This window comes from Phascolarctos cinereus, unplaced genomic scaffold, assembly GCF_003287225.1.
Source record: "Phascolarctos cinereus isolate Bilbo 61053 unplaced genomic scaffold, phaCin_HiC Scaffold_5;HRSCAF=322, whole genome shotgun sequence".
In the NCBI taxonomy this organism is placed as follows: domain Eukaryota; kingdom Metazoa; phylum Chordata; class Mammalia; order Diprotodontia; family Phascolarctidae; genus Phascolarctos; species Phascolarctos cinereus.
The window spans coordinates 322,547,392-322,562,434 of record NW_027555958.1 but is presented as its reverse complement, the minus strand read 5'-3'; the positions used below and the strand labels follow the sequence as shown (position 1 = coordinate 322,562,434).

The 15,043-nt window shown below is 41.9% G+C and overlaps 1 protein-coding gene across 1 annotated transcript in view; it reads right to left on the bottom strand.

Moving 5' to 3' along the window:
• Window positions 1-503: 503 nt before the first annotated feature.
• The window catches only part of IL6R (interleukin 6 receptor), a 68,648-nt gene continuing 54,108 nt past the window's right edge, over window positions 504-15,043 (bottom strand). The window contains exons 9-10 of the mRNA XM_020991651.2: window positions 12,469-12,559; window positions 504-5,783 (exon numbers count right to left, since the gene is read on the bottom strand). Of these exons, the coding sequence (XP_020847310.1) occupies window positions 5,537-5,783; window positions 12,469-12,559 (338 nt within the window). The 3' untranslated portion in view covers window positions 504-5,536. The remainder of the gene's footprint in view (window positions 5,784-12,468; window positions 12,560-15,043) is intronic.

The following is a 15,043-nucleotide window of genomic DNA, read 5'->3' as shown; positions in this document are numbered from 1 at the left end:
ATAGAAAGTGACACTTCAGGTCACAGACCTATTTCTGGTTGGTCCCTAGACCTGTGATGTCACTGGTGTGAGGAACTCCCAGTATGGAAATTTCCCTTCCAATGCCAATGCAAATATGTAATTTTTCTATAACTTATAGTCTTACAGTGTTGCCTAGAGCACTGAAAGGTTAACCAACTTGCCTATGGTCACACAGCTAGTATATGTTAGAAGTAGTACTTGCACTCAAGTCTTCCTTACTCCAATGTTAGTCCTTTGTTCATTATGCCATGCTGCCTTTTATTTGTCCATATAGTCTTTTTTTTTTCTTTTTGCAATTAGGGTTAAGTGACTTGCCCAGGGTCACACAGCTAGTAAGTGTCAAATGTTTGGTCTGAGGCCGGATTTGAACTCAAGTCCTCCTGACTTCAGGGCTGGTGCTCTATCCACTGTGCCACCTAGCTGCCCCCCATCTAGTCTTTCCAAATAGTCTGGGAACCCCAAATGCAAATTCATCTCAGACATAAGTTTTAAAAATGTATTTATTTCAAACATTAAAAAATAGGTTTTTTTAATGAAAATAAAAACAGCAGATAGAAGATATATTGAAAAGGTATCCTATTGATACAGATAATAACCTTTGGTAAATACTTTCAGGAAATCAGGTCAACAGTTGAAAAATCTTACTTCTGTTGACAAAATCACATATAGTTGAGGTATTTTGCACAAACAAGCCAGTGATTTACATTCAGGTAAATTCTGTAGCATTAGTCACCTTGCCACCTTCTAGAATTCTCCAATGTGGAGCAGGCTCATTTCTCTAGTGGCATCTTAGCTTGAGCCAACATTCATGAAACTGAGAATGTCCCTTAATTAATGTTAATGTTACCATAGAAACCCTGGATAGCTGGCTTCCAGCCACTCCAAGGATGTGACGCAAAGATTGACATTAGCTAATTAGAAGAGACATCTGCTTTGAGTGTTATGCTCAGGGCTCTCCCCAGCCCCCCAAACTTCCCATCCTATCTTCTCCAGAAACTGCTACAAACTTTCCAGAAACTCCACATTTTGGTCATTGACCTGAGTAGAAAGCCAGGGTCCCATACTCTTGCTCAAAATCACTATCCTCAGTTTTCACCATTTCTCCAAAGCGAAATGTCTTCAGACTGTCTCTGGCTTCCAAAACACTGCGTACACCTGAAGCATGGCTTTAGGTCAGGAAACACAGATACAGGCTATGACTCAGTGTGAAAGAGGAAGACGATGAGGTTCTGGAATGCTCACTGAGGAATTCAGAAACCATGACCCTTCTCATCATGGAATGGGAGATGCTACCAGCCATAGCTTTTGAGGGGCATGACCTAGCCATCAGTCCTACCCTCAATCCATGGGCTGCGATGGCCCAGATTCTCCAATATGTACCAGGAAATTTGGGATTAGGTTATTGACAGTTGTCCATTTCCCACAGGTGCAGAAGTGGCTGAAATACAGTGTGAGTGCTGGTGCCCCAAAGCCTTTTTGAGTCTACAAGTAGCATGGTAGATCCGTCCTATGACCCAGCAGACATATCAGTGCAAAGCAGGGGTGGGGAATGGGTCACAGACACCAGAAAAGGCCGAAGCTTCGGAGAGCCAGGTGGAGTTAAATAGTTTTCTCCAACACTCCCTGTCTGTTGCCACTTTATTTGGTACCCCCCTCCAAATCTGAATCTCAGCTCCTCCACTGGGTTTTCTACTTCCATCTCAAATCATTGGATTTAGGCACATCAAAAAGACCCTGATATTTACATGGCCTGAACTTTTGATTTATCCTTATCTGGATCCTGTCTCAGGCCATGATTCTCTTCCCTAAGAGGTGTACACTCCTGCCCACCCTGCTAGTGCTCGTCTTCATCAGAGACACAATTTTCCCATCTCTTCCAGGATACATCTGACAATTTGTCCCTGGCAAATGAATCCATAAGTTCATTTCTATGCTTTAGAGGAAAGGACTCTCTGAGGGTTACTAATGGCGAGGTGGACCCAGCATTGATCAAAACACATTCTTTGTTGTTTCTCATTCCAATAAGCCTCAAGGCTGCACAACAATTTCAATATAAACATTGTACAGACAGGGGTTTCCAGTTCTTCGTAGTCAAAAGAGTAAGTGGATATTCTGACATGTTGGCTTTTACTATAAACGTATGCAGATGGCCACTGATGTTGAGTCACTAGCACCAAGGCCAACACAAGAAGCTAAGGTTTGGGTCAAAATGGCCTCCCATGGATTAAAGTCAATAGTCAGTCAAGATGAAGGAGAATCTCAGTGGTAGCTTATGACTTCAAATCATACATTTGCAGAGTTACAAGGGACCTCAAAGGTTTCTAGCCAAATCACAATCCGAAGCAAGAACCCTTTTATGCAATCCCCACCAAGTGGCCATCCAGTGTCTGCCTGAGCTCCTGCAGTGGTGGGGAATTTGCCGCCTTTCCAGACAATTTGGAGTAGCACTTTCTCAGGGATGGAATAAGACTCAAGCAAGAAGGCTCAAAGTGACTTATGCTTCACTTATCCTAGCTTATTGAGAGAGAGGCAGAAAGACAGAGACAGAGAGACAGGAAAACAAAGGCAGAAGCAGAGGGTTGGGGAGTGCTCTTCGGTTAGTAAAAAAAAAAAATAACAAAAAACAAATCTTCAGGGTTACAGTAATCCTGAGAGCAATCATCATTTTGAGATCAAAGCTTGCTGGCTGTCTGAGATAATGAGTTATCTGAATTTCACATCTCAGTCGAACTTGGCTCGGCTTGAGTTTGTTAAGCTTGTATGTGGGCAAAAAGGAAAAAAAAACCCTTTCAAATACTTTAAGAACTGCAAGGCACAGAGCGACCCTTTGTGAGGCAGATGCTTATTTTGAAGTTTCCTCTGAGCACTACTTCTGCTGTGCTCAGGTCTCAGAAACCTTTATGAAACTTCAGATAACATTAAAAAAAGTTTTTTTTAAAACCACCCACCAACCAACCAACCTTAAAAAACCTGCTTGATGCTATTGTGAATTAAGATTCACCGCCTAAGCCGGCAACAGGCTTTCAAAAGTTCCCAGTTTAAGCCAGCTTTGCAAACAAGCCTTGGACATCACAGAACTTAGAGGCGGAAGGGACCTTGGTTAGCAACACTGCCTCGTCCAACTTCTCCCATTATCAGACCCATTTTACAGATGTGGTAACTGAAGTGCAAAGAGTCATTTGGCTAATATCACCTAGTTAGTTAGTGGCAGGGCCAGGACAAAAGCCAGGCCTCCCAGTCCTACAGGCTAACCTTCTGGTCAACTTGCCCCCTTAGCCAGTGCCAGTCACAACAAAGTGTTTAGGGCAAATAGCGAAATGAGGTGATTTTTGCTTTTGTTTTTCTTATCTACCTTTTCTTAGAGAAGAGGGTAGCCTGGCAAACAGGGATGGGGAGAGGGTGAGCCAGTGAATATGGAACACTTGACTGAGAGGATAAATTAGAGAAGCATTAAAAAGGTGGTGGAGGTGGGAACAGAGATAACAAATTTTCCTATGAGCCTCTTCTGGCCCAAAGAACTCTAATCACTCTAAGTGACGAGGTGCTTTTCCATTGACCGTTCTTAGCAGTTGTGTCATATTTATTTCATGACATTATCTACCGGACAAATCCACTATCATTTCTTCCATCCTTTCCAGGGATGAAGGTGCAGCATAGAAGAGTAAAACAGAAGTCCAGAGACCTGGCTCTGCATTTCTGCTCTGCCACTAATAAGTTTTGTGATCTTAGGTAGATCTCAGTTTCCTCACCTATAAAATAACACAAATTGAATGAGATGAACTCTAAGGTCTCTCTCAACTTGAAGATTCTGTGATCTAATTCTAATGGGTAATTCTAGGGCAAAGGAGAGGAGGGATTTCTGTGGGCTTTTTAAGTAAATTCATCAAAAACAAAATAATACTAGAATCCTTCCTCTTGGGAGAGGGAGAGCATAAGGGAAAGAGGAAAATAATATTTTCTTCCTCCTTCCTCTTTTTCACTTGGCTCAACTGTCCAAAGTTATTGTGCTTTTAGCCTGAGTTATTTATACACAGACCCTATTCTAATATCAGCTGTTCTTCCTCTCAAAGAAAAAGAAAGTTAACGTGCTTTTAAAAAAGCTAAATAAAAACTACATTCTTGCTTATTCTTTTCTTTTCACATCCCTATTCACATAAATATTGTCTCCCTGCTTACTTCAGTTTATTTCAAAACAAAACAAAACATAAAACTATAGTGAAAATGAGACTTCATGCTTCACATGAAAGGGAACCATATGCTAGGCTGGCCTTAAGTGGACTAGAAGGAAAGGACACTACTACATCCTAGCTGCCATTAAGCGGAAAAAAGTTAGCCTCTGTTCCTTGTGGGGAGGGGGGAGGGGTGGAACACTGTGAACCAAAGAGTTGTAGGACCATGAGCAAGTCTCTGGGCCTCAGTTTCCTCATCTGTAAAATGAGGGTGTTGGACTACAGAGAGGGCAAGGAGGAACTTTCAGATACTAAGTAGGTGTGTTTTATATACAGTGAATGTTTGTATACATATATATACATATGGTAAAAAGTAGGGACAATTGGTACATAATAAAGTGTTTTGATCAAACACTAATTAGAATAGCCTTTGGGAGTGTGTGTGTGTGTGTGTGTGTGTGTGTGTGTGTGTGTGTGTATGCATGCATGCATGTGCACACATGTTAACATGGGGAAGGATGTTATTTTAAAATTTGGTCCTAAGAGATAGCACCATTTACTCATTCTCAACAGTATTCTGGGATGGGAAAAGAAGGCAGCATCTTGAGAAGAAAAAAAAAAAAACCAGCAAGGAAGAAACTGAAAGAGGGTCATAGGCCTAAAAGACCTGAATTTCTTCAACAGCTCTTCTAGGTATCCAAGAACCTTGGTAGGATGGTGAAAAGTGTGTATTGGGCGAGGAAATAAGCTCATAAGAAGTGACAGGCTAGCAGATGTGCTAGAAGTTATTGTGTCCAAATGAGGAGGGGGATATGCCTGGAGGATGAGGGAATGTTGATGGTTGAGTCCAGACCCACAGAAGCTTCTCTCTATTTAGTCCTGTTGTTCTTAGGAACAAGCTGACCCCTAATTCCATCCTCCTCTAGGTCCTGTCAAGGGAGCATAGCCTTTTGGGCTCATGGCCCTCCATATGCGTTTATGTGTGTCTCTTTTTCTGGGGTGGCTTACCAACCCAGTTACTCAGAGGATCGTGAGACATGGTGGTTTTGAAACCCAACCACCTTTTCCTCCTGGTTGGTGGGAATCAGTCTATTTGCTTCCAGCCTACTGTCTCCTCACTGCAAGAAGCTCTTCTTGGACCTAAAAAGCATTCTGGTTCTCTGAGGGAGCCCAGTCCAGCTTCCCCAGTAGAGCAATAAGTCAGGAGAAGCCCAAAGCACCAAACCCCATCAGCAGGTAGACTGAAATAACATTGAGAAGCATCCTTCTTGATAGTTCATTCAGTCTTCCTTTGTGCCACAAAGTTTAGCCTATCTGAAGCCCAAATACTCCATGCATTTTTGGGTCTATCTCGGGAAAAAATAGTCTCTGTTGGTAATGTCGTAAGGACTCTGGAGGTCCACGATGTCTTTCCCACTGTGCCCTGGGGTGTTGGTAGGCTCAGAGCTACTGGCAGACACTGATGGAGAGATGAAGGGAACCAGCACCGTGGTTGACTGGGGCTTCTCAGGGACCAGCGGACCCAAGGAATATGGAGGGAGCACGTCTGGCTTGCTTTCTTTCAAAGCTGTCAGCTTCGACTTTTTTCTGTACCTTGATAATACATGCACACAGAGAGAAACAAAACAAGAAACCCAGATGGTTACATGTACTGACAAATAAATCTTCAGCAAGGCTGCTCCCCTACATCATGAAAAACATTTCTATCTGGACCACTTTGATGAGGCCAGGCTCCCAGGTCAGATCACATGATCACAGATTTAGTGTCGGAAAGGAACCATGGAGACTACTGAGGCCAACTCCCTCATTTAGCAGATGATGAAACACAAAGAACTTAAGGTATTTGCCCAGGGCCATGCAACAAAAAAGTGCCTAAGGTGGGATTTGAACCCAGGTCTTCCTGACTCCCAGTCCAGCACCCTCTCCACTACACCAAAGGGATCTTAACTAAGTTTTTCATAGTGCTATCTGTTTCCAGAAGGTCTAAGTCAAAGGCCTCAGAAATACTTTAAAGAGCTGCTGATACATGCTTGATAATTGGGGGGAGGGGGGGGTTGGCGGGGAATATATATGTATGTATGCATGTACTTTACAGATGAGAAAACAGATAATTCCTGGGGGGCCAGTTCTTGAGACTACAACCTCAATTCCTATACTCAGCACTGAAACTATTTAATTTGAAAATAAGACATATTCTTTTTACTAGAGCAGAAAATAAAATGGGACATCAGACAAATGAATACTGCCTCTGAAAAACAGCAGGCAAAGGTGTTTTCAGGAGTGAATAAACAGCAAGAAAGCATTGCGCCACTCCCTCCCTCTAAAGCTCTCCTGCTTCTCCCTCCACTGATGCTCCTTCCTCCCCATCAACAATTGCATCTTTCAACACAGCCTATGGGAGATTTCATCTCCAGGCTCCCCAACTCTTGGGAGGCATACTGAGCTTCAACAGCTCCAACAGAGCCCTGCTGTGGGCACCATTTGGGCAAAAGTGACTCACTCAACAGGAAAGACAGTGTTCAACAGGAAAGAGATAGACATCTCTGTGATCACAGTTTCTGATGGAGTACTCAGCCCCCAGGGCCTCATGCCAAAGCTAAGTAACTGAGAAGAATAGTTTGGTAGCCCAAAGAAAGGTTCATTATCAACGACCCAAGGTCCAGCCATATCTCAGTGATCTTGGGACAGATGACCTATGCTCTGGACAGTCCAGGCCCCTTGGTTTCTTTTCTTTCTGGATTTGGAACAAGAGAATCTGAGTTCAAATCTCAGTTCTGCTACTTCCTGTCCACATGACCTCTTAGTACCTTATATACAGTAGGTTCTTAATAAATGCTTGTTGAATTGGATTCAGTTTTAGTTACCTCCTTGGTAACATCAGAGTAGGAGAACAAAATTATCTCTAAGGCCCCTTTCAGCTATGAGTTCTATGATTCTACTGCTATTCATACTTTGACTACCCCTTGATTCCTTGATTCCTCTGAAGGCGGGCAAGGCAAGGAAGATCACAGGATCAGATTTAGAGCCGGAAGAGAACTTAGAGGCCATTCAGTCCAGCCCACTCATTTTTACAGATGAGAAAACTGAGGCATAAATGACTCACCCAAGGTCATACAGACAGTTAGTAAGTGGCAGAACGAGTATCCACCATTCTACTGCTCAGATCCAGGTCCACTGATCACAAATCCAAGTCCTCTTTCCAATTTTCCAGGCTGAGATCTCTAATTTCAATTTATTCATCGTTATAGGTTAGCTGCTTTGTTTGGGGGGAAATGAGACCAGTACTCAAAATAAACAACAGAGATTGTCCTTGAGTTTCATTTCTCCATACTATCTTTATCCACATTGCTACTTGGCCCTTAACCTGGAACTCGGAAAAATTTAATGGAGTCTGCAGTATCTTAGTGAGACTTCGATTTGCAGATGTTTCCCAATATAGAAATGAGCAGAGCCAATGACTAGATGTTGTATCACAACCCTGAACAGATTATATCTAACTTCCTTGAACTGTGCACTCACATACAGTGAATTTAACCTCTGTGGACTTCAGTCTTTCTATCTGCAAAATCCCTACCTTCCATCTTTTTAGGGATACTACAATGGGTGTAGCAGACATAATCTTTTCTTCTCTTTTTTTGGGGGTTAGGCAATGGAGTTAAGTGACCTGCCCAGGGTCACACAGCTAGTAAGTGTTATGTATCTGAGGCCGGATTTGAACTCAGGTCCTCCTGACTCCAGTGCCATTGCTCTATCCACCGCGCCACCTAGCTGCCCCTAACACAATCTTAATTATGATGTAGGATTATAATCTACGCATACATGCAGGCACATGTATGTATGTATGCATGTATGTATGCATAAGGAAGCTCTTACCTAATAGAACTAATCAATCCCAAATAAGTTTGCTGTAAAGTAGATTCTACAGGTGGTGTGGTATAATGAAGAGAGAACCTGAATTGAAGTCAGGAGACACCTGGATTCAAATCCCAGACCACATATACTAGCAGGAATGCATAGCAAGATGTACAGATAGCTTAATGGAAGGAATGGAGCCAGGTCAAACCAGCTCTTAAGAGCAGATTATTACCTTTTCAGTATGTGCATTTATGCCTCAGAAATGGGCAAATGCTATAAATCCGGGCTTGATTTGTTTTGCTGATTTCTACACTTAAGAGAGGGATTGGAAAAAATGATGAGAATGCAAATTAAACTTCAAGGTGTGTCATGTTGACACCTTTGCAGAGAGCCAGTTGTAAAACACTTACCAACACAACAACCCTAAATACCTACTAAACCTAGGATTTCATTGATAGAGGTCACTCCCAGAAAAGGAAAGTCCCTCTACCAAGTCAGGTCAGCACCTTCTCTGCAACGTAGGCCAGAGTTGCCCAGCGCACTGAAAGGTTAAACAACTTGCCCAGAGCCAGTGTGTGTCAGGTGACAGGCTCTTAGGCTGTGTGACTAATGCAAAAAAATTACAAGATTTCTCTGAGTCTCAATTTCTTCATCCGTATGATGAAGTAAAACCTATTGTGAAGTTCAAGTAGCTACCAATTATTTAACACTTCAAGGTTTGCAAAGCACTTTACAAATATTATCTCATTTTAACCTCACAACAAGCCTAGGAGAAAGGTATAATTATTCATTTCATAGGCAAGGAAACTGAGGTAGACTGAATTTAAATGACTTGCCTAGGATCACACAATTAGTAAGTGTCTGAGGTAGGATTTGAATTCAGGGGCCCAACATTACACCACTTAACTGTCTTATGATCACAAATGACATCATGTATGCAAAGTTCTTTGTAAACCTTAAAAAGTGCTCTTGGAATGTCAACTGTTAATATTTTCCTTGGTTGGGGGGGGGGAGTGGAAAGAATGTCTTTGTTTAAAAAAAAATCCCACTTTAGAATTGCAGAATAACAGTGGTTAAAAAACTTCATCCTTTGGAGACCTATCATCTGGCAATTAGGTTTTCTGTACCAAGCTAGGACTGGTCTGTGGGCAACATGGTCGCTATGTCCACATCTACTCTACAGCTAGATGATACAGTCAATAGAGCACTGGGTCTGGAGTCAGGAAGACTTGAGTTCAAATCCAGCCTCAGACATTCCCTAGCTGTGTGACCCTGGGCAAATCACTTACCCTCTGTCTGCCTCAGTTTCCTCAACTGTAAAGTGAGGATAATAGCACCACCTCCCTCACAGGATTGTGGAGAAGATAAGGTGATATAATATTTATGAAGCACTTAGCACAGCACCTGGCACATAGCATATAAATGCTTATTCCCTTCCCTTTCTTTCCCCTTAAACCTATCCTTTTCTGAACTTTCTTATCTCTACCAATGATACCACCACTCTTCCAGTCACCCCTGTGGATTGCTTTCCCAGTTGCTGAAACCTATTCTGATCCTGCCCATGTTTCCCAAAGGGCTCAATCCTCTTTTTTTCCCTTTTTTTCCCTTTAAGATGAGGTCTGTATCTCACCTAGGTTGGGAGTGCAGTGGGGACTCCCAAGCCTGAGCCCACTGTCGATCAACACAGAAGCTTTAACCCTCTCTGTTTCCAACATAGACCAGTTAATCAGCCACTTGTGACCACATGTTCCCAGGATCAGGGTGAAGAGGTCCCCATCCTGGGAAGGGGATTAGTAACGACAACCAATTGGGCCCCACTGAAGCTCAGAACTCTCAAACTCAAGTGCGCTTTCTCAGCCTCTTCTAATAGCAGGGATTTACAAGCATGAGCCAGCATACCAGAGGATGTGGGAATCAAAGGATACCAGTTCAAATTCCAACTTTGCTGCTGATGTCCTTGGTCAAGTCTCACTTCACCTCCCTTGGCCTTGATTTTCTCACCCCAAAAATGGGGGGGGGTGGAGTAGGGGGTGGACCAGATGGCCTCAAGATTCCTTCTACCTTTAAATGTACAATGTCATTACATGTTCTCCAGAACAGTAATCAAAGGGCATGAACAGACAATTGTGAAGCAAGAGATAAAAATTGTCAATAAACACTTTCAAAACTGTTTAAATTTGCTAATATCAAAAAGATTTAAATGAAATTTAAACAACTTTAAGATATCACCCTTTATTTTTGTGGGGCAGAGAGGTTCAGACCTGTAATTTCATTGGTTTAGGGAACTCCCAGTGTTAAAATTCCTTTCACCAATGCAGATGAGCAAATTATCTAAAACTTAGAGTCTTAGAAAGTTGCCTGGAGCACTAAGAGACCAATGACTTGTCCAGAGCCACGTGAGTAGGTTTCAATTCGATTCAGTTCTACAGAGGCAGAACCTAGGTTTTTGTGATTCCAAGACCAGGCCTCTATCCACTAAACCTTACCTCTAGCAAACTACCAAAAATAGCTAAAAGCCATAAAATTCCATTGCAAACAAGTGCCCTATTGTATTGTTGAAAGGACTTAATTGCTGTAAGCCTTTTGGAGGCCAATCTAGCAGGATTCTAACTAAAATGCTGAACTGGTCCTTCCCCTTAACTCAACAATCCTATTAGTTCATGGGCTTTAGAGCTGGGAGGAATTTTAACAATCATCAGTTCATAGCGGTTAAAGTCATAGCCCACTGGCTTCAAGCGGGCCTACAAAATTCCCAAATGCCCCACAAGCCAGATTAAAATGTCACTTGGAATTATTTCAATCAAAATAAATAAAAGTACAATACAACACAGATAATATTAATTTCTATTAACGTAGTAGGTCACATAGTCAGTGCTAGAACTAGTATTCTAACCTTGGCCCAAATTCAAAGGTCTTTCCATTAAGCCATAGTTGCTTCTTATTGTTGGGATTATATTGGAGAAGAAACACACACACAAACAAGATTTTTTTGGGGGGGGGAGGGGAGTGTACTGTGCTAAGTGCTTTATAAATATTTTATCATCTTATCCTCACAACAATCTTGTGAAGGAGGTGGTGCTATTATCCCCATTTTACTGATAAGGAAACTGAGGCAGACAGAGGGTAAGTGATTTGCCCAGGGTCACACAGCTAGGGAACGTCTGAGGCTGTATTTGAACTCCAATCTTCCTGAGTCCAGGCCAGTGCTCTATCCACTGTGTCATTTAGCTTTAAAACAAGTATGCGCATAGTGACTGTGTCGCCCACAGACCAGTCCTAGCTTGGTACAGAAAGCCTAATCGCCAGATGATAGGTACCCAAGGGATGAAGTTTTTCAACCACTATTATTCTGCAGTATGATGTATTAATATCATAAAAGTTATTAGTTCAACTTAATTTTTCTCTTAATGAATTGTCAGGTTATTTTGGCAAGGCAGGGATACTACTGCCTAAAAAGACAGAGGAATCTATCTATATCAATAAGCTTAATGTGAGAATTATAAGCACAGGACTAACACCGGGAGAATGGGACTTCACCTTAAAGGTATAGGGTATTAGGGACAGCTACTAGGTGGCACAGTGGATAGAGCACCGGCCCTGGATTCAGAAGGACCTGAGTTCAAATTTGGCCTCAGACATATAACGCTTATTAGCTGTGTGACCCTGGGCAAGTCACTTAACCCCATTGCCTAGCCCCGCCCCCCAAAAAAGGTATAGGGTATTGGGGAGAATGAACTTTGAATGCACTCATGATCAGATTATCTTCTGTGCCTTTCCCCCTTCCCCCATCTTACTGTCCTCAGCATTGCTAACATCCTCTCCCAGCTCATCTGTTTTTACCTCAGGCTTAAAAAAACAAAAATCTAATTATGGCTCTGGCCTCCAGACATAGGTTCCCATGAAAATCACACACAAAGTTAAGATAAAAGAAAGGTGAATTTATTACATTTCTTTTCCACTTGTTACCCAATTCCGTTTCTCAAATCATAAACAGTTAAGTGCCCCCAAAGCATCCTGTACTAATTTCTTTTTGGCCTCAAGCACACACCAATTTGCAGATTTCTAAAGTTAAATCAAGAGAACTGTAATTTTTCCTTAATGGTCATTCATTTGTTAAATGAGCCAGGAAACTATGCTGAGCTAAGTTGTTTAGAGATTCAGAATGAGTGCTCAAAACAAATACCTGTGGAAAAGGATGGTTGAAAAGGAAACCCTGCTCCCCATATCGACATTTGCAACACCTCTTCTTAAAAACACATTTACCAGATGAGAGCAAGGAGGATTTTGTGTCTTTAGCATAAGTTTGGCTATTCCATCTTCGTGGCCCAGAACTTAATAAGCATATTACTTTAAGATGGCCCAGTCATAATGGGCATCGACAATGCAAGTGGTACAGAACCATCCCAGTGGGGGGCCATCTTACCTCAAGATAATGCCAATGAATAGAATCATTCCTAAGACCAGGCTTCCACCAGCTAGTAGGAATGTGTAGGGCGAATGAGTAGAGCCAGGCACTGTAGAAGAGGGGGAGAGAAACAAAATACAGATAGACCTCATTTATTGCGCTTTGCTTTATTGCATATTTTTTTAAATTGAAGGTTTATGGCAATCCTGCATCAGTGCTATTTTTCCAACAGCATGTGTTCACATTGTGTCTCTATGTCACATTTTGTTAATTCTTGCAATATTCCAAACTTTGCCCTTATTATTACATCTGTTATGGTGATCTGTGATCAGTGATCTTTGATATTACTCTTGTAATTGTTGTGGGGCCCCATGAACTTCATCCATATATGAGAGCAAACTTAATCTACAAATGTTGTGTATTAATCCAATTAATAACCTTACAATGGCCTCTAAGTTTTCACATGAAAGGAGGAGGATGCATCAAACTTCATTGTTGTCTTATTTTAAGAAATTGTCACAGCCATCCCAACCTTCAGCAGCCACCAACTTCGAGGCAAGATCCTTCACAGCAAAAAGATTATGGCTCGATGAAGGCTCAGATGACGGCTAGCATTTTTTAGTAAAAAAGTATTTTTGATTAAGATTATATACATTGGTTTTTTAGACATAATATTTTTTAGACATAATACTATTTCACACTTAAAAGACTACAGTACAATGCAAATATAACTTTATATGCACTGGGAAACAAAAAAATTCGTGTTACTCGCTTTACTGCCATGATCTGGAACCAAACATTTAGTATCTCCAAGGAATGCCTGTATATACATAGTATTATAAGTTTTGAAGGAGCTATCTCATATGTAAAGACAATGATGATAGCTCACACATATAATAAAACTTAAATACAAGAAGGATACAGTACTCATCAGTGTGGGGCGACTCCCAGTGTAGAAATTCCTTCCACCAGTACAGATCACAACTAGTCTATAAATTACAAGGCTCTGAGGCTCAGGAGGGGTTAAAGAACTTGTCCAGGTACACAAAACTAGTAATCAATCAATAATCATTTATTAAGTGTCTGCTACACGCCAGGCACTTTGCTACGTGCTGAGGATATAAACACAAAAGTGGCATCATCCTCTCCTGCAAAATGCTTGTAATCTAGTAGGGATGTAAATAGTAGGTAGGGACTGAGATGGGATTGGAAGCCATGCTTTCCCATCCTCTGGTCCTGTGCTCTCTCCACAATGATGACAACATTGCCTCTATCTGAGAGGCTGCCTGGCGCAGTGAGGAGAGGACTGAATTTGGAATCAGAGAATGTGAGTTCACATTCTGGCTCTATTACTCACTCATGGGAACTTGGGCAAGTAATAACCTCTCTGAATTTCAATTTATTCTTCTGCTGTAATGGATGAAATTCTAGGCATGGGGTCCAGAAAAGTTAAAGTTCAAATCCTGCCTCAGAAATGTTCCAGCTGTGCGACCTTGGACAGTTCACTTACCCTCATTATGCCGCAATTTTCTCATCAGCAAAATGAGGAAGATGTACTTCAGGGGTGGGGAACCTGCATCCTCAAGGCCACATGTGGCCCTCTAGGTGCCCAAGTGCAGCCCTTTGACTGATTTGGGCCACACTTGACCTAGAGGGCCACATGTGGCCTTGAGGATTTAGGTTCCTCACCTCTGGACTAGATTGTTCCTAAAGTCCCCTCCAGTTTTAAATCTGTGATCCTATGAAATGTAGGAGTTAGATTAGATGCCTTCTAAAGACTCCTTCAGCTCCAAATAATCAGTGCTGTGAGGATTATTCACATTTAATTAGCACTTGCAGGTTTATGAAGCTCTTTCGTATAACTCCTTTAATTCCCTTCTCCCAACAGCCCAAGAAATCTTGGAGGTTAATAGTGAAATAGAACAAATATCATCATGTCCATTTTACAGAGAGGGAAACTGAGGCTCAGAGAGGTTAATGACTTTCCCAACATCACACAGCTAGTAAGTAATAACACAGATTCTCTTCTATTAATCTTTTAATTAATCCATTTAATTAGTCCTTTACTCTTTCCACTATGCCATGTTATTGTTGTCGTTTAGTCACTTTTCAATTGTGTCCCATACTTTGTGACCCCATCTGGGGCTTTCCTGGCAAAGACACTGGAGTGGTTTGCCATGTCCTTCTCCAGATTATTTTACAGATGAAGAAACTGAGGCAAATGGAGTTAAATGACTTGTCCAGGATCACACAGCTATTAAGCTGTGGGGCTGGATCTGAACCCGGAAGGATGAGTCTTCCTGACTCCAGGCCCGGTACTCTATCTATTGCGCAACCTAGCTGTACCCCTAAACCTCTCACTATGCCATACTGCTTCTGAAAATGAAAAAAAACAACCACCACTCAGCACAAGTCCAACCATGTCTAGGCCAGCTTGGGCCTCTACAGAAGTGCTACCACTGCCTTCTTTCATGGATATTTGCATACCCATCCTCCCTCCCAGTCATACAGAGCCAGATGGGTCTCTTTGGGTTTTTAAAGTCTGACCACAGTCTTGTGCAGGCTAGTAAAGCAGTTGTTTTGAACAGATACC